Source organism: Oncorhynchus kisutch, unplaced genomic scaffold, assembly GCF_002021735.2.
Source record: "Oncorhynchus kisutch isolate 150728-3 unplaced genomic scaffold, Okis_V2 Okis09a-Okis19a_hom, whole genome shotgun sequence".
Classification (NCBI taxonomy): domain Eukaryota; kingdom Metazoa; phylum Chordata; class Actinopteri; order Salmoniformes; family Salmonidae; genus Oncorhynchus; species Oncorhynchus kisutch.
In genome coordinates this window covers 18281184-18300498 of record NW_022261985.1, presented here as the reverse complement: position 1 = coordinate 18300498, position 19315 = coordinate 18281184, and the positions used below count along the sequence as shown (strand labels likewise).

The following is a 19315-nucleotide window of genomic DNA, read 5'->3' as shown; positions in this document are numbered from 1 at the left end:
CACAGAGGAACTCTGGAGCTCTGTCAGAGGGACCATCGGGTTCTTGGTCACCTCCCTGACTGGGCGGCCAGCTCTAGGAAGTGTCTTGGTGGTTCCAAACTTCTTCCATTGAAGAATGATGGAGACCACTGTGTTCTTGGACCTTCAATACTGCAGATATATTTTGGTACCTTTCCCCAGATCTGTGCCTCGACACAATCCTGTCTCGGAGCTCTACGGAGGATTCCTTCAACCTCGTGGCTTGGGTTTTGCTCTACCTGTCAAGTGCGAGCCTTTCCAAATCATTTACCACAGGTGGACTCCAAGTTGTAGAAACATCGATGATGAATGGAAACAGGATGCACCTGAGCTCAATTGAGTCTCAGGGCAAAGGGTCTGAATACTAATCAGGTCTGACCCTGATGTGAATCATCTTTCTGTGTAGATGGATTGAATAATTGTTTTCCTCCATTGTAGAATAAGACTGTAACCTAACAATATGTGGAACAAGGAAGGGGTCTGAATACTTTCCAAATGCACTGCATTTGTTACCGTATGTGTGTGAATGTGTAACCGTATGTCTCCAGGTTGAAGTCTATGTGTAGGGACGTGTCCTCTTCAGCTGTGATCTACAGACCTCTGGGAACACTGAAACGCACCAGACCAGAGCAGCACACCCACGGTGAGACTCTCTCCTGACCACAGCCAGCTATCCCTTCCAACCATCCTTTCTACATTATTTCACTGCTTTGTGATTGGCTCTGTTGTTTATACCAGATGTGGATTGTGCCGATTGGCTGTTTGAGGGGGCGGACCTGGCCCCTGTCAGGAAGAGGGTGATGATGCAGGAGGCCACACCCACAACGCTCCCTAACCCCCCCGACGAACCTCTACCCCTAACACACATACCTCTCATCACAGGAGACTACATGGACTGTACCGAATCTAATGATGATGAGGAGGAAAGATACCTGGAGGAAGAAGAGAGAGGTGGGGAGAGAGACGAGGGGTCTGTGTCTAATTCTGGCACCCCTCCTCACTGGGAGGAGTTTTTCACCACGGAGATACTGACGGACAGCCAGACCAGCCAACCACACTCCTGCTCGCACACAAGCCCCTCTCACTCCACACTCACAGGCTCCCAGACCCCAGAGCTGTTTGTTGATGACTCCGTCAAACTCCCCTCGCCGTCAATTCCTCTCTCGGCTGGGCGAGGCCTGAGTCAGGCTGAAAGCATGCTCATCCAATCAGAAGACCGGTGTCAGGGAGATGCATTGACCAATCTGGATGCTGGGGGGGAGGAGAGTGGCAGCCACACTCACCAATCAGAGCCAACGGAGTCTCAGGTGTCATCGGACTTTGACATCCCGTCTACGCCGGATTCACACACACCTGGACCAGACGACCTCAGCGATCTGTACAGGAGACTGGCCGCTGGAGAGGAAGTGGTCACCAGGACAGGAAGTCAGTCCCTCTGACCCCATCTACCTCTGTATATAGACAGAGGGAAGAGGAAGCGAGACATTCCACCCACTAGTTTCTTCTGATTCATATACAGTCAATGAGCTGAACAGACCAAACCCAGCTGCTAATGCATTGGTGCCTATGGGAGAGCAATCACAGCAGACCGGAACTTTGTGGCCATGATATACAGTAGCTTAGTAATGTCCGAACCTTAACTCTGATCATTCCATCCAGGTGACCACTTTAAAATGGTGGAAGTCCTCAATGTCCAGGTTATATGTAAGTGGAGTCCATCTCTGTTATAGAGTTAATGGTTTTTCAATGGATGATTGTGGGTTCTTGACAATGTCTTCCTCACCCGAAAATAATTGACTTGAAGTTGAACAAAAACAGACAATTGATTAATGCATATATACGATTTCATGTGTGGGGCCATAGCATTATCTACACAGACCATACCCATGCCCTACTTTGTTATAGAGACACCATAGTCATGCCCTATATACACATGTGCCTGCTGCACACCTGGCCTATCAGGGCCAAGAGAAACCACAGCTACTCCTCGACCACCCTGTGAAATGTTCAGTAGGGAACACAGTCTTTCTGTGGTCTCTCAACTGGAGTCTGCTCCTGCCAGGCTAACGCAGTTCTGAACTGTAGAGAAAAAAGTCTGTTGTAGCTGTTCTGAACTGTAGAGAATAAAAGGAACTGAGTTAAACCATAATGTCTTTATTTAAACTTTAAAAGGAACTTCAACAACAAGTATAGTGACATTAACTTGGAGCTCGTGGTGAAATCAGGATGCTGCTGATATACTGATGGCTTCAGTCTTCCCACTGTTCTGCTCCACACAGCTCACATGGAGAGACCCGTCCCTGAAACACACACACACACACAACGGTCCAAATACAAGGTCCAGTCCACAGCTGAAACACACACACACAACGGTCCAAATACAAGTTCCAGTCCACAGCTGAAACACACACACACACAACGGTCCAAATACAAGGTCCAGTCCACAGCTGAAACACACACACACACACAACGGTCCAAATACAAGGTCCAGTCAACAGCTGAAACACACACAACGGTCCAAATACAAGGTCCAGTCCACAGCTGAAACACACACACAACGGTCCAAATACAAGTTCCAGTCCACAGCTGAAACACACACACACACAACGGTCCAAATACAAGGTCCAGTCCACAGCTGAAACACACACACACAACGGTCCAAATACAAGGTCCAGTCAACAGCTGAAACACACACAACGGTCCAAATACAAGGTCCAGTCCACAGCTGCTGCTGGGTGTTACCTCTTCATGGTCACCACGGCATCAATGTCATGGTTGTCCTCTTTGGTCTCCAGGTCTCTCAGAACAATCTGCAGATAAGAGAGATCTGTTGGTTCTCTGGTGAAGGGGTTGTGTGTGTGTGTTTACGTACCTTGGCCAGTCTCGGTGGTTCTTTGGTGGAGGGGTTGTGTGTGTGTTTACGTACCTTGGCCAGTCTCTCTGGCTGCTCTGTGGTTTTCTGGTAAAGCTCCAGACAGAGGGATGCCAGGCGGCCAGGACCAGACAGGATGTGATGTCGCCGAGCAGGAAGGGGCGTGCCCGAGGGGAGGAGCACAGAGAACACCTCAGCCCCTGTTTCATCCACCTCCTGTCAATCACACAGATTAGCCAATCAGAAGCTACTCTATTAGTCACTGATCTGTGTGTGTGTGTGCCTGTGTACCTTGAGCAGAATGTCTGAGACACAGGCTTCCACGGTAACAGACTCTGGGGAGGAGCCAATCTCCCGCCCGACTAGAAGGCCCGCTTCCATCGCTGCGCCGACCGCTATGACCTCATCAGGAGGGGCGGAGCTGAGCAGCTCCACGTCAGCGAACAGATCTTTGATCATCTGCTGCAGCCGAGGAATCCTCGCAGAGCCCCCGCAGAGAACCACCTGGAACATACAATGTTAAACCCCCTGCAGAGAACCACCTGGAACACAGTGTTAAACCCCCCGCAGAGAACCATCTGGAACACAATGTTAAACCCCCTGCAGAGAACCATCTGGAACACAGTGTTAAACCCCCCGCAGAGAACCACCTGGAACACAATGTTAAACCCCTGCAGAGAACCACCTGGAATAGTGTTAAACCCCCGCAGAGAACCACCTGGAATAGTGTTAAACCCCCGCAGAGAACCACCTGGAACACAGTGTTAAACCCCCCGCAGAGAACCACCTGGAACACACAGTGTTAAACCCCTGCAGAGAACCACCTGGAACACAGTGTTAAACCCCCCGCACAGAACCACCTGGAACACACAGTTAAAATGGAGAGGGGGGAGTTCTATGCAGGGTGGGCCTGGGAGGGCATATGAGAATATGGTCATCCCTACTCCATGCCCTAGGCTGTGTTGGAGCGTTCCCCTAGCTATATATCTGTAAAGATGTCTGAGTGTTGGAGTGTGTCCCAGGCTATCTGTAATGATGTCTCAGTGTTGGAGTGTGTCCCAGTCTATCTATCTGTAATGATGTCTCAGTGTTGGAGCGTGCCCCTTGCTATCTATCTGTAATGATGTCTGAGTGTTGGAGCGTGTCCCTGGCTATCTGTAATGATGTCTGAGTGTTGGAGCGTTCCCCTAGCTATATATCTGTAAAGATGTCTGAGTGTTGGAGTGTGTCCCAGGCTATCTGTAATGATGTCTCAGTGTTGGAGTGTGTCCCAGTCTATCTATCTGTAATGATGTCTGAGTGTTGGAGCGTGCCCCTTGCTATCTATCTGTAATGATGTCTGAGTGTTGGAGCGTGTCCCTGGCTATCTATCTGTAATGATGTCTGAGTGATGGAGCGCGTCCCTGGCTATCTATCTGTAATGATGTCTGAGTGATGGAGCGTGTCCCAGTCTATCTGTAATGATGTCTGAGTGATGGAGCGCGTCCCTGGCTATCTGTAATGATGTCTGAGTGATGGAGCGCGTCCCTGGCTATCTATCTGTAATGATGTCTGAGTGTTGGAGTGTGTCCCTGGCTATCTATCTGTAATGATGTCTGAGTGATGGAGCGTGTCCCAGTCTATCTATCTGTAATGATGTCTGAGTGTTGGAGCGTGCCCCTGGCTATCTATCTGTAATGATGTCTGAGTGTTGGAGCGTGCCCCTGGCTATCTATCTGTAATGATGTCTGAGTGTTGGAGCGCGTCCCTGGCTATCTGTAATGATGTCTGAGTGATGGAGCGCGTCCCTGGCTATCTGTAATGATGTCTGAGTGTTGGAGCGTGTCCCTGGCTATCTATAATGATGTCTGAGTGTTGGAGCGCGTCCCTGGCTATCTGTAATGATGTCTGAGTGTTGGAGCGTGTCCCAGTCTATCTATCTGTAATGATGTCTGAGTGTTGGAGCGTGTCCCTGGCTATCTATCTGTAATGATGTCTGAGTGTTGGAGCGTGTCCCTGGCTATCTATCTATAATGATGTCTGAGTGTTGGAGTGTGCCCCTGGCTATCTATCTGTAATGATGTCTGAGTGTTGGAGCGTGTCCCTGGCTATCTGTAATGATGTCTGAGTGTTGGAGCGTGTCCCAGTCTATCTATAATGATGTCTGAGTGTTGGAGCGTGTCCCTGGCTATCTGTAATGATGTCTGAGTGTTGGAGCGTGTCCCAGTCTATCTATCTGTAATGATGTCTGAGTGTTGGAGCGTGTCCCTGGCTATCTATCTGTAATGATGTCTGAGTGTTGGAGCGTGTCCCTGGCTATCTATCTGTAATGATGTCTGAGTGTTGGAGCGTGTCCCTGGCTATCTGTAATGATGTCTGAGTGTTGGAGCGTGTCCCTGGCTATCTATCTATAATGATGTCTGAGTGTTGGAGCGTGTCCCTGGCTATCTGTAATGATGTCTGAGTGTTGGAGCGTGCCCCTGGCTATCTGTAATGATGTCTGAGTGTTGGAGCGTGCCCCTGGCTATCTATAATGATGTCTGAGTGTTGGAGCGTGTCCCTGGCTATCTGTAATGATGTCTGAGTGTTGGAGCGTGTCCCTGGCTATCTGTAATGATGTCTGAGTGATGGAGCGTTCCCCTGGCTAGCTATAATGATGTCTGAGTGTTGGAGCGTGCCCCTGGCTATCTATAATGATGTCTGAGTGTTGGAGCGTGTCCCTGGCTATCTGTAATGATGTCTGAGTGTTGGAGCGTGTCCCTGGCTATCTGTAATGATGTCTGAGTGATGGAGCGTTCCCCTGGCTATCTGTAATGATGTCTGAGTGTTGGAGCGTGTCCCTGGCTATCTATAATGATGTCTGAGTGTTGGAGCGTGTCCCTGGCTATCTGTAATGATGTCTGAGTGTTGGAGCGTGTCCCAGTCTATCTGTAATGATGTCTGAGTGTTGGAGCGTGTCCCTGGCTATCTGTAATGATGTCTGAGTGTTGGAGCGTGTCCCAGTCTATCTATCTGTAATGATGTCTGAGTGTTGGAGCGTGTCCCTGGCTATCTATCTGTAATGATGTCTGAGTGTTGGAGCGTGTCCCTGGCTATCTATCTGTAATGATGTCTGAGTGTTGGAGCGTGTCCCTGGCTATCTGTAATGATGTCTGAGTGTTGGAGCGTGTCCCTGGCTATCTATAATGATGTCTGAGTGTTGGAGCGTGTCCCTGGCTATCTGTAATGATGTCTGAGTGTTGGAGCGTGTCCCTGGCTATCTATAATGATGTCTGAGTGTTGGAGCGTTCCCCTGGCTATCTGTAATGATGTCTGAGTGTTGGAGCGTTCCCCTGGCTATCTGTAATGATGTCTGAGTGTTGGAGCGTGTCCCTGGCTATCTATCTGTAATGATGTCTGAGTGTTGGAGCGTTCCCCTGGCTATCTGTAATGATGTCTGAGTGTTGGAGTGTGTCCCTGGCTATCTATAATGATGTCTGAGTGTTGGAGCGTGTCCCTGGCTATCTGTTATGATGTCTGAGTGTTGGAGCGTTCCCCTGGCTATCTGTAATGATGTCTGAGTGTTGGAGCGTGCCCCTGGCTATCTGTAATGATGTCTGAGTGTTGGAGCGCGTCCCTGGCTATCTGTAATGATGTCTGAGTGTTGGAGCGTTCCCCTGGCTATCTGTAATGATGTCTGAGTGTTGGAGCGCGTCCCTGGCTATCTATAATGATGTCTGAGTGTTGGAGCGCGTCCCTGGCTATCTGTAATGATGTCTGAGTGTTGGAGCGTGTCCCTGGCTATCTGTAATGATGTCTGAGTGTTGGAGCGTGTCCCTGGCTATCTGTAATGATGTCTGAGTGTTGGAGCGTGCCCCTGGCTATCTATAATGATGTCTGAGTGTTGGAGCGCGTCCCTGGCTATCTGTAATGATGTCTGAGTGTTGGAGCGTGTCCCTGGCTATCTGTAATGATGTCTGAGTGTTGGAGCGTGTCCCTGGCTATCTGTAATGATGTCTGAGTGTTGGAGCGTTCCCCTGGCTATCTGTAATGATGTCTGAGTGTTGGAGCGTGTCCCTGGCTATCTATCTGTAATGATGTCTGAGTGTTGGAGCGTGTCCCTGGCTATCTGTAATGATGTCTGAGTGTTGGAGCGTGTCCCTGGCTATCTGTAATGATGTCTGAGTGTTGGAGCGTTCCCCTGGCTATCTGTAATGATGTCTGAGTGTTGGAGCGTGTCCCTGGCTATCTGTAATGATGTCTGAGTGTTGGAGCGTTCCCCTGGCTATCTATAATGATGTCTGAGTGTTGGAGCGTGTCCCTGGCTATCTGTAATGATGTCTGAGTGTTGGAGCGTGTCCCTGGCTATCTGTAATGATGTCTGAGTGTTGGAGCGTTCCCCTGGCTATCTGTAATGATGTCTGAGTGTTGGAGCGTGTCCCTGGCTATCTGTAATGATGTCTGAGTGTTGGAGCGTGTCCCTGGCTATCTGTAATGATGTCTGAGTGTTGGAGCGTGTCCCTGGCTATCTGTAATGATGTCTGAGTGTTGGAGCGTGTCCCTGGCTATCTATAATGATGTCTGAGTGTTGGAGCGTGTCCCTGGCTATCTGTAATGATGTCTGAGTGTTGGAGCGTTCCCCTGGCTATCTGTAATGATGTCTGAGTGTTGGAGCGTGCCCCTGGCTATCTATAATGATGTCTGAGTGTTGGAGCGCGTCCCTGGCTATCTGTAATGATGTCTGAGTGTTGGAGCGTGTCCCTGGCTATCTGTAATGATGTCTGAGTGTTGGAGCGTGTCCCTGGCTATCTGTAATGATGTCTGAGTGTTGGAGCGTTCCCCTGGCTATCTGTAATGATGTCTGAGTGTTGGAGCGTGTCCCTGGCTATCTATAATGATGTCTGAGTGTTGGAGCGTGTCCCTGGCTATCTATCTGTAATGATGTCTGAGTGTTGGAGCGTGCCCCTGGCTATCTATCTGTAATGATGTCTGAGTGTTGGAGCGTGTCCCTGGCTATCTATCTGTAATGATGTCTGAGTGTTGGAGCGTGTCCCTGGCTATCTATAATGATGTCTGAGTGTTGGAGCGTGTCCCTGGCTATCTGTAATGATGTCTGAGTGTTGGAGCGTGTCCCTGGCTATCTATCTGTAATGATGTCTGAGTGTTGGAGCGTGTCCCTGGCTATCTATCTGTAATGATGTCTGAGTGTTGGAGCGTGCCCCTGGCTAGCCATCAATAAAAAAAATAAACATGCCGTCTCCTTAATATAAGGAATTTGAAATAATTTACACTTGATACTTTAGTATATTTAAAACCAAATACTTTGACTTTTACTCTGGTATTTTACTTGTCATTTTCTATTAAAAAGGTATCTTTACTTTTACTCAACTATGACAATTGGGTACTTTTTCTACCACTGAAATCAGTGGACTTATTTCCTTATATGAAATGTAACTCAGTCAAATTGTTGCATTTATATATAGTAATGTTCACTGTACTGCGTATTAGACCTGGACAGTGTCTGAAAAGACAGTCAAGGTAAAGATCTCATTAAAAAGGGGCGGTGTTTGAGACAGGCTTGAATGTGTAAATAAGCCAATAGGCAGAGGGGTAGCCTACATTCTCAAATTCTCTGTATGGTAATAACACAGTGCAAGTTACAGACCCGCGGTGTCCCAGACCAAGTAAAAAAATAATCATGTCAAGCCCTTCATGTTGTTAAAAACGTTAAGTCTCATTAAGTCTAAGTCTCATGCAATGTAGGCCTTCATTGAACACAACATATAGGCTACTGGAGGCCTTCATTGAACACAACATATAGGCTACTGGAGGCCTTCATTGAACACAACATATAGGCTACTGGAGGCCTTCATTGAACACAACATATAGGCTACTGGAGGCCTTCATTGAACACAACATATAGGCTACTGGAGGCCTTCATTGAACACAACATATAGGCTACTGGAGGCCTTCATTGAACACCACATATAGGCTACTGGAGGCCTTCATTGAACACGACATATAGGCTACTGGAGGCCTTCATTGAACACAACATATAGGCTACTGGAGGCCTTCATTGAACACCACATATAGGCTACTGGAGGCCTTCATTGAACACCACATATAGGCTACTGGAGGCCTTCATTGAACACCACATATAGGCTACTGGAGGCCTTCATTGAACACCACATATAGGCTACTGGAGGCCTTCATTGAACACCACATATAGGCAGGCTACTGGAGGCCTTCATTGAACATGACATATAGGCAGGCTACTGGAGGCCTTCACTGAACACGACATATAGGCAGGCTACTGGAGGCCTTCATTGAACACGACATATAGGCTACTGGAGGCCTTCTTTGAACACGACATATAGGCTACTGGAGGCCTTCATTGAACACGACATATAGGCAGGCTACTGGGGGCCTTCATTGAACACGACATATAGGCTACTGGAGGCCCTCATTGAACACGACATATAGGCAGGCTACTGGAGGCCTTCATTGAACACGACATATAGGCAGGCTACTGGAGGCCTTCATTGAACACGACATATAGGCAGGCTACTGGAGGCCTTCATTGAACACATGATAAAACATGCCAGTGTTTCTTGACAGCATCTCATATGGTCCCATGATAAAACATGCCAGTGTTTGACAGCATCTCCCACTTTGATAGTTCAGAGTCTGTGGTGGTGAACATTCCAGAGTGTTCTTTACCTCTAGTGGGTATTTTTGGAGCAGTTCATCCGTTTTCCACAATGCCACATTAAGAGCTTCATCCACACATTGTGGAGAATAGCCTCTTCTTAGAAACCTATTGTCCATCTCCGCTGCTGTTTCTAGATAGTCCTCTGTGGAGTGGCATATACGACACAGTCTGAAAAACTGGCCTCTTGGAAGTCCTCTTTTTAATGGCTCAGGATGTCCCCCTGTAATATAGTATTTCTTTGTAAACAGGGTTCCATTTGATTTCTCAATCCACATGTCGGGGTTATTTATTTTATTTAACTAGTCAGTTAAGAACATGTTGTTATTTGTATTTATTTAACCAGGTAGGCCAGTTGATAACAAGTTCTGCGAGCTGGCCAAGATAAAACAAAGCAGTGCTACAACAACAACAACAACAGAGTAACACATGGAATAAACAAACATACAGTCAATAACAATAGAAACATCTAGATACAGTGTGTGCAAATGTAGTAAGGAGGAAAGGCAATAAATAGGCCCTCGAGGTGAAAATAATTACAATTTATCATTAATAGTGGAGTGATAGATGTGCAAGTAGAGATACCCCCTTGCTCTTTTGCACCCCAGTAAGTAATAATACGGGGATGAGGTAGTCGGATGTGCTATTTACAGATTCACTGTACACAGCCATCGGTAAGCTGCTAAGACAGCTGAAGCTTAAAGTTTGATGGGGAGAGACTCCAGCTTTAGTGATTTTTGCAATTCGATCCAGTCATTGGCAACAGAGAACTGGAAGGAAAGGCGGCCAAAGGAGGAATTGGCTTTGGGGGTGACCAGTGAAATATACCTGCTGGAGCGCGTGCTGCTATGGTGACCAGTGAGCTGAGATAAAGTATTTGCTAGGTAAAGCCCTGCCTTATTTACTTATCCGATGACCTGGAGCCAGTGGACGACAACAAATTCAAGGTATTGGAGTGGCCATCACAAAGCCCTGACCTCAATCCTATAGAAAATTTGTGGACAGAACTGAAAAAGTGTGTGCAAGCAAGGAGACCTGCAAACCTGACTCTGGCCAAAATTCACCCAACTTATTGTGGGAAGCTTGTGGAAGGCTACCAGAAACGTTTGACTCAAATTAAACAATTTAAAGGCAATGCTACCAAATACTAATTGAGTGAATGTAAACTTTGACCCACTGGGAATATGATGGAAAAGAGAATTCTCTACAATTATTTTGACATTTCACATTCTTAAAATAAAGTGATCTTAACTCACTTAAGATAGGGAAGTTTTACTTGGTCAAGACTTGTGAAAAACTGAGTTTAAATGTATTTGGCTAATGTGTATGTAAACTTCAAACTTCAACTGTATGTAAATGTCATGAGTAATGTAAGATATGTAGACATTATTAAAGTGCCATTATTTAGAGTGGCAATGTTTAATGTGACCAGTGATCCATTTATTAAAGTGGCCAGTGATTGGGCATCAATGTAGGCAGCAGCCTCTCGGAGTTAGTGGTGGCTGTTTAGCAGTCTGATGGCCTTGAGATAGAAGCTGTTTTTCAGTCTCCCAGTTGATGCACCTGTGCTGACCTCGCCTTCTGGATGATAGCGGGGTGAACAGGCAGTGGCTCGGGTGGTTAATGTCCTTGATGATCTTTATGGACTTCCTGTGACATCAGGTGCTGTAGGTATCGTGGAGGGCAGGTAGTTTGCCCACGGTGATGAGTTGTGCAGACCTCACAACCCTCTGGAGAGCTTTGCAGTTGAGGGTGGTGCAGTGGCTGTACCAGGCTGTGATACAACCCGACATGATGCTCTCAATTGTGCATCTGTAAAAGTGTGTCAGGGTTTTGGGTGACAAGCCACATTTCTTCAGCCTCCTGAGGTTGAAGAGGTGCTGCCTTCTTCACCAGACGGTCTGTGTGGGTGGACCATTTCAGATTGTTTATTTTATTAATTACACCTTTATTTAAATAGGCCATAGTGGTAAAGTAATTACAATTTATCAATTAAACACTGGAGTGATAGATGTGCAGAAGATGAATGTGCAAGTAGAGATACTGGGGTGCAAGATAAATAAATAAATACAGTATGGGGATGAGGAAGTTGGATGGGCTGTTTACAGATGGGCTATGTACAGGTGCAGTGATCTGCTCTGACAGCTGGTGCTGAAGGTTCGTGAGGGAGAAAGAAGTCTCCTGCTTTGCTTTATCTTGGCCAGGTCACAGTTGTAAATGAGAACTTGCATTGTGCAGACTGCACTACCCTCTGGAGAGCCTTGCGGTTGAGGGTGGTGCATAGACAGGGCTCTAACTCCCCTAGCGCCACAATGAGAGCCAGCCTGCCAGCTTAGTGGAGTCTGCCACTAGCACAGTCAGTGTAGTCAGCTCAGCTATCCCCATTGAGACAGTGCCTGTGCCTCGACCTAGGTTGGGCAAAACTAAACATGGCAGTGTTCGCCTCAGCAATCTCACTAGAATAAAGACCTCCTCCATTCCTGCCATTATTGAAAGAGATCGTGATACCTCACATCTCAAAATAGGGCTACTTAATGTTAGATCCCTCACTTCCAAGGCAGTTATAGTCAATGAACTAATCACTGATCATAATCTTGATGTGATTGGCCTGCCTGAAACATGGCTTAAGCCTGATGAATTTACTGTGTTAAATGATGCCTCACCTCCTGGTTACACTAGTGACCATATCCCCCGTGCATCCCGCAAAGGCGGAGGTGTTTCTAACATTTACGATAGCAAATTTCAATTTACCCAAAAAATATGTTTTCGTCTTTTGAGCTTCTAGTCATGAAATCTATGCAGCCTACTCAATCACTTTTTATAGCTACTGTTTACAGGCCTCCTGGGCCATATACAGCATTCCTCACTGAGTTCCCTGAATTCCTATCGGACCTTGTAGTCATAGCAGATAATATTCTAATTTTTGGTGATTTTAATATTCACATGGAAAAGTCCACAGACCCACTCCAAAAGGCTTTCGGAGCCATCATCGACTCAGTGGGTTTTGTCCAACATGTCTCTGGACCTACTCACTGTCACACTCTGGACCTAGTTTTGTCCCATGGAATAAATGTTGTGGATCTTAATGTTTTTCCTCATAATCCTGGACTATCGGACCACCATTTTATTACGTTTGCAATCGCAACAAATAATCTGCTCAGACCCCAACCAAGGAGCATCAAAAGTCGTGCTATAAATTCTCAGACAACACAGATTCCCTCTGCCTACCCAAGGACGTCAGAGGACAAAAATCAGTTAACCACCTAACTGAGGAACTCAATTTAACCTTGCGCAATACCCTAGATGCAGTCGCACCCCTAAAAACAAAAAACATTTGTCAGAGAAACTAGCTCCCTGGTACACGGAAAATACCCGAGCTCTGAAGCAAGCTTCCAGAAAATTGGAACGGAAATGGCGCCACACCAAACTGGAAGTCTTCCGACTAGCTTGGAAAGACAGTACCGTGCAGTACCGAAGAGCCCTTAATGCTGCTACACCAAACTGGAAGTCTTCCGACTAGCTTGGAAAGACAGTACCGTGCAGTACCGAAGAGCCCTTACTGCTGCTCGATCATCCTATTTTTCCAACTTAATTGAGGAAAATAAGAACATTCCGAAATTTATTTTTGATATTGTCGCAAAGCTAACTAAAAAGCAGCATTCCCCAAGTGAGGATGGCTTTCACTTCAGCAGTGATAAATTCATCAACTTCTTTAAGGAAAAGATCATGATCATTAGAGAGCAAATTACAGACACCTCTTTAAATCTGCGTATTCCTCCAAAGCTCAGTTGTCCTGAGTCTGCCCAACTCTGCCAGGACCTAGGATCAAGAGAGACTCACGTTTTTTAATAGTATATCTCTTGACACAATGATGAAAATAATCATGGCCTCTAAACCTTCAAGCTGCATACTGGACCCTATTCCAACTAAACTACTGAAAGAGCTGCTTCCTGTGCTTGGCCCTCCTATGTTGAACATAATAAATGTCTCTTTATCCACAGGATGTGTACCAAACTCACTAAAAGTGGCAGTAATAAAGCCAAACCTTGACCCAGAAAATATTTTTTTAAACTATCGGCCTATATCGAATCTCCTATTCCTCTCAAAAACAAATTGAAAAAGCTGTTGCGAAGCAATTCACTGCCCTCCTGAAGACAATGTATACAAAACTCTTCAGTCTGGTTTCAGACCCCATAGCACTGAGACTGTACTTGTGAAGGTGGTAAATGACCTTTTAATGGCGTCAGACTGAGACTCTGCATTTGTCCTCGTGCTCCTAGACCTTAGTGCTGCTTTTGATACCATCGATCACCACATTCTTGGAGAGATTGGAAACCCAAATTGGTTTACACGGACAAGTTCTGGCCTGGTTTAAATCTTATCTGTCTGACATATATACGTTTGTCTGTGGGTGGTTTGTCCTCTGACAAATCAACTGTACATTTCAGTGTTCCTCAAGGCTTTGTTTTAGGACCACTATTGTTTTCATTATATATTTTACCTCTTGGTGATGTCATTCAGAAACCTAATGTTAACTTTCACTGCTATGCGGATGACACACCGCTGAACATTTCAATGAAACATGGTGAAGCCCCAAAATTGCCCTCCCTGGAAACCTGCGTTTCAGACATAAGGAAGTGGATGGCTGCAAATGTTCTACTTTTAAACTCGGACAAAACAGAGATGCTTGTTCTAGGTCCCAAGAACCAAAGAGATCTTCTGTTGGATCTGACAATTCATCCTGATGGTTGTTCAGTCGTCTCAAATAAAACTGAAGGACCTCAACATATCAAGACTGTTTCAAGGACAGCTTTTTTCCATCTACGTAACATTGCAAAAATCACAAACTTTCTGTCAAAAAATGATGCAGAAAAATGTATCCATGCTTTTGTCACTTCTAGGTTAGACTACTGCACTGCTCTACTTTCCGGCTACCCGGATAAAGCACTAAATAAACTTCAGTTAGTGCTAAATACGGCTGCTAGAATCCTGACTAGAACCAAACATATTGATCATATTACTCCAGTGCTAGCCTCTCTACACTGGCTTCCTGTTAAGGCAAGGGCTGATTTCAAGGTTTTACTTGCTCCTACCTATCTTTCCGATCTGGTCCTGCCGTACATACCTACGCTACGGTCACAAGACGCAGGCCTCCAAATTGTCCCTAGAATTGCTTAGCAAACAGTTGGAGGCAGGGCTTTCTCCTTTTGAGCTCCATTTTTATGGAATGGTCTGCCTTCTCTCTTTCCTTCTCTCTCTCAGGGGACCTGAGAGATCATGCCTCAGGACTACCTGGCATGATGACTCCTTGCTGTCCCCAGTCCACCTGGCCGTGCTGCCTCTCCAGTTGCAACTGTTCTGCCTGCGGCTATGGAACCCTGACCTGTTCACCAGACGTGCTACCTGTCCCAGACCTGCTGTTTTCAACTCTCTAGAGACAGCAGGAGCGGAAGAGATACTCTTAATGATCGGCTATGAAAAGCCAACTGACATTTACTCCTGAGGTGCTGACCTGTTGCACCCTCTACAACCACTGTGATTATTAATATTTGACCATGCTGAACATCTTGGCCATGTTCTGTTATAATCTCTACCCGGCACAGCCAGAAGAGGACTGGCCACCCCTCATAGCCTGGTTCCTCTCTACCCGGCACAGCCAGAAGAGGACTGGCCACCCCTCATAGCCTGGTTCCTCTCTAGGTGTATAATCTCCACCCAGCACAGCCAGAAGAGGACTGGCCACCCCACATAGCCTGGTTCCTCTCTAGGTTTCTTCCTCGGTTCCAGCCTTTCCAGGGAGTTTTTCCTAGCCACCGTGCTTCTACACCTGCATTGCTTGGTGTTTGGGTTTTAGGCTGGGTTTCTGTACAGCACTTTGTGACATCAGCTGATGTAAGGAGGGCTTTATAAATACATTTCATTGATTAATTTCTGGGTTCCTGTAAGGACTCTGGCAACGCTGTTCTGCACAAGCTGCAGCCTGTGGATGCTTTTTGAGGGGAGCCCACCAAGACCATTGCAGTAATCTAGTCGGAAGGTGACCTCTCAGGTTTAGAGAGAACAGGAGTCAAAAAATACATACTTTTTACTATTTATAAAAAAATATGTAACTATATGTCCAGTATTTACAGAGCACTGAGACATGGCAACTTCCAAACCCATGTTAGGTAGGTCAGGGTTACCTTGTTGATGTCGCTAGTAGAGAGCCCAGTCGTCTCCAGCAGGCTTCTGATTGGTTGGACACTCTTGTTGAACAGGGAAGAACACAGCAGCTCAAAACGGGCCCTGAGAAGAAAAAAAAAAAAAACACACAGCGTGACTTTCCTGTGGCATTGTATGAAGAGGGGGATTGTGAGGGATTGCGCAGCGGTCTAAGGCCCTGCATCCTCTAGTACCTAGAGGCATCATTACAGACCCGGGTTCCATTCAGGGCTGTCTCACAACCGGCCGTGATCGGAAGTCCCATAAGGCGGCGCATAATTGGCCCAGAGTTATTCGGGTTAGGCAGTCATTGGAAATAAGAATTTGTTCTTAACCGACTTGGCTAGTTAAATACATAAAAATACACATTGTGGTGGGTAAGAGAGCAGGGGTTTGTGGGTAATGTAGTCACCTGGAGATGTTGCAGTCGAAGTCCATGCCGTCGTGTAGCGAGTCAACGAAGCAATTAGCAGAACCCAGCGTGGAGAGAGAATGTTTGGCCATGTCTGCTCCGTTCATCAGCTTCAACATGGCCCGCGCGTTACTACTAACATCCTGTTTAAACGACCTACAGACAGGCAGACAGACAGAGACACCTTTAAAACCAGGGGATCAGATGTAGGGGAATACGTTCTCCCATGTCACCCCGCTGGCTTCCAGTTGAAGCTCGCATCCACTACAAGACTGTGGCGTAGGGGGGGAGCCGACAGGCCGGGCGTAGGGGGGGAGCCGACAGGCCGGGCGTAGGGGGGGGGGAGCCGACAGGCCGGGCGGAGGGGGGGAGCCGACAGGCCGGGCGTAGGGGGGGGGGAGCCGACAGGCCGGGCGGAGGGGGGGAGCCGACAGGCCGGGCGTAGGGGGGGAGCCGACAGGCCGGGCGTAGGGGGGGGGGGGGAGCCGACAGGCCGGGCGTAGGGGGGGGGGGGGGAGCCGACAGGCCGGGCGTAGGGGGGGGGGAGCCGACAGGCCGGGCGTAGGGGGGGGGGAGCCGACAGGCCGGGCGTAGGGGGGGAGCCGACAGGCCGGGCGGAGGGGGGGAGCCGACAGGCCGGGCGGAGGGGGGGAGCCGACAGGCCGGGCGGAGGGGGGGAGCCGACAGGCCGGGCGGAGGGGCGGAGCCGACAGGCCGGGCGGAGGGGCGGAGCCGACAGGCCGGGCGGAGGGGGGAGCCGACAGGCCGGGCGGAGGGGGGGAGCCGACAGGCCGGGCGGAGGGGGGGGAGCCGACAGGCCGGGCGGAGGGGGGGAGCCGACAGGCCGGGCGGAGGGGGGGAGCCGACAGGCCGGGCGGAGCCGACAGGCCGGGCGGAGCCGACAGGCCGGGCGGAGCCGACAGGCCGGGCGGAGGGGGAGCCGACAGGCCGGGCGGAGGGGGGAGCCGACAGGCCGGGCGGAGGGGGGAGCCGACAGGCCGGGCGTCAGCATGCTTCAGTTCAGCTGGCCAAATAGCGAACCAAACGAGTGTGCTAGCATACTGAACTTCACTTGAAAAATGAAGGAGATGCCAATATAGGCTTCCTTAATTAACTTGACATTTTTGCAGAGGAGATCTTAGTCGCGCAATTTGACATCTAACTAATAGTTTTGTGTAGTTTTTAATCAATGAAAACAAGTCATCTGTTGTTGAATGACAACTAAGACTTTAATGAAGAATCCCTACTGTTGACCAATCACCGACAAAGGACTCTGTGGCTCACCTCTAGAAAACCCTCACCGAAGTCCAAAACGTCACCAAATGTGGTCATAATATAATAACCCTATTGAAGTGTTTCAGCTGGGAGGCACGCGGACCTCATCCCTACCTTCTATGAAAGTGTGAAAATGGGAGGCACGCGGACCTCATCCCTACCTTCTATGGAAGTGTTTCAGCTGGAAGGCACGCGGACCTCATCCCTACCTTCTATGAAAGTGTGAAAATGGGAGGCACGCGGACCTCAGCCCTACCTTCTATGGAAGTGTGAAAATGGGAGTGCCCCCATCCAAGTGGTCACTGGTCAGAATATGTACAAAATAAAAACTCATTCATCCTGGGGTCTCTATGAACAGATTGTTATACCATTTCATGTTGATAAAATGCTGTCAGTTCCACTTGAACTCTGCACCAGGTGTGTGTGTGTTACCGTTTGAACTCTGCAGCCAGGTGCTGTGCCAGGGCGCTTGTGAAGCTCTCTCCTCCGATGCTGTGGTCTGTGTGGGTGTTCAGAACCCGGAACATTCCACCATTCACCTGCAGCACCGTCACACTCAGAGACGTCCCACCTAGTTTATACACCAGGACATGGCTACACACAAACACACACCAGTTTATACACCCGTACACGGCTACACACACACACGGCTACACACACACACACACGGCTACACACACACACACACACGGCTACACACACACACACGGCTACACACACACACGGCTACACACACACACACCACTAGAGGTTGACGGATTAATATCATTAAACTTTTGATATAAAAATCCATCTTAACATGACCGCTAGTTATCTACACATGGTTGATGACATTACAAGGTTAAACAGCTTGTCCTGCGTTGCATATAATCAATACCTTTTCATTGATCATCGAATCACAGCCTACTTCAACTTCACCAAACGGGTGATGATTTAACAAAAGTGCATTGCCGAAAAAAAGCTCTTTGCACAAATGTACCGAACCATAAACATCAATTCCTTCCTTAAAATCAATACATTTTTTAAACCTGCATATTTAGTTAAGAAATTCATGTTAGCAGGCAATATTAACTAGGGACGGTTCTGTATTTCACTGAAAGAATAAACGTTTTGTTTTCGAAATTATAGTTTCCAGATTTTACCATATTAATGACCAAAGGCTCATTTCTGTGTGTTTATTATGATTGTCTATGATTTGATAGAGCAGTCTGACTGAGCGATGGTAGGCAGCAGCAGGCTCATATTTCTGTGTGTTTATTATGATTGTCTATGATTTGATAGAGCAGTCTGTCTGAGCGGTGGTAGGCAGCAGCAGGCTCATATTTCTGTGTGTTTATTATGATTGTCTATGATAGAGCAGTCTGACTGAGCGGTGGTAGGCAGCAGCAGGCTCATAAGCATTCATTCAAACAGCAATTTCCTGTGTTTGCCAGCAGCTCTTAGCATGCTTGAAGCACAGCGCTGTTAATGACTTAAAGCCTATCAACTCCCGAGATTAGGCTGGCAAAACTATAGTGCCTATAAGAACATCCAATAGTCAAAAGGTATACGAAATACAAATGGTAGAGAGAGAAATAGTCGACGCGTCATAATTCCTATAATAACTACAACTTCTTATCTGGGAATATTGAACCACCAGCTTTCATATGTTCTCATGTTCTGGGCAAGGAACTTAAACATTTACTTTTTTACATGGCACATATTGCACTTTCTCCCCAAACACTGCATTTGTACATTATTTAAACCAAATTGAACATATAGTTATGAGACTTAAATAGAGGTATTAAGTTAAAATAAGTGTTCATTCAGTAGTGTTGTAATTGGCATTACAAACAAGCATATAAAAAGCTTCCGATTAATTCAGTCGGTT

General features: G+C 47.4%; 2 protein-coding genes across 5 annotated transcripts in view; one reads left to right on the top strand and one right to left on the bottom strand.

Annotated features, from left to right (window-relative positions):
* Window positions 1-2161, top strand: part of LOC109880350 (protein artemis) — a 30194-nt gene extending 28033 nt beyond the window's left edge. For 3 of the 4 annotated variants that reach the window (XM_031815265.1, XM_031815268.1, XM_031815267.1), the window contains 2 exons: window positions 567-661; window positions 757-2161. In XM_031815265.1, the coding sequence (XP_031671125.1) occupies window positions 567-661; window positions 757-1457 (796 nt within the window). In that variant the 3' untranslated portion in view covers window positions 1458-2161. The remainder of the gene's footprint in view (window positions 1-566; window positions 662-756) is intronic. The other variant, XM_031815266.1, reaches the window with a different exon arrangement.
* LOC109886700 (heat shock 70 kDa protein 14) overlaps window positions 2156-19315 on the bottom strand; it is a 22499-nt gene continuing 5339 nt past the window's right edge. The window contains exons 7-13 of the mRNA XM_031815269.1: window positions 17878-18039; window positions 16171-16326; window positions 15740-15842; window positions 3182-3394; window positions 2945-3106; window positions 2761-2828; window positions 2156-2318 (exon numbers count right to left, since the gene is read on the bottom strand). Coding sequence (XP_031671129.1) covers window positions 2240-2318; window positions 2761-2828; window positions 2945-3106; window positions 3182-3394; window positions 15740-15842; window positions 16171-16326; window positions 17878-18039 — 943 coding nt within the window. The 3' untranslated portion in view covers window positions 2156-2239. The remainder of the gene's footprint in view (window positions 2319-2760; window positions 2829-2944; window positions 3107-3181; window positions 3395-15739; window positions 15843-16170; window positions 16327-17877; window positions 18040-19315) is intronic.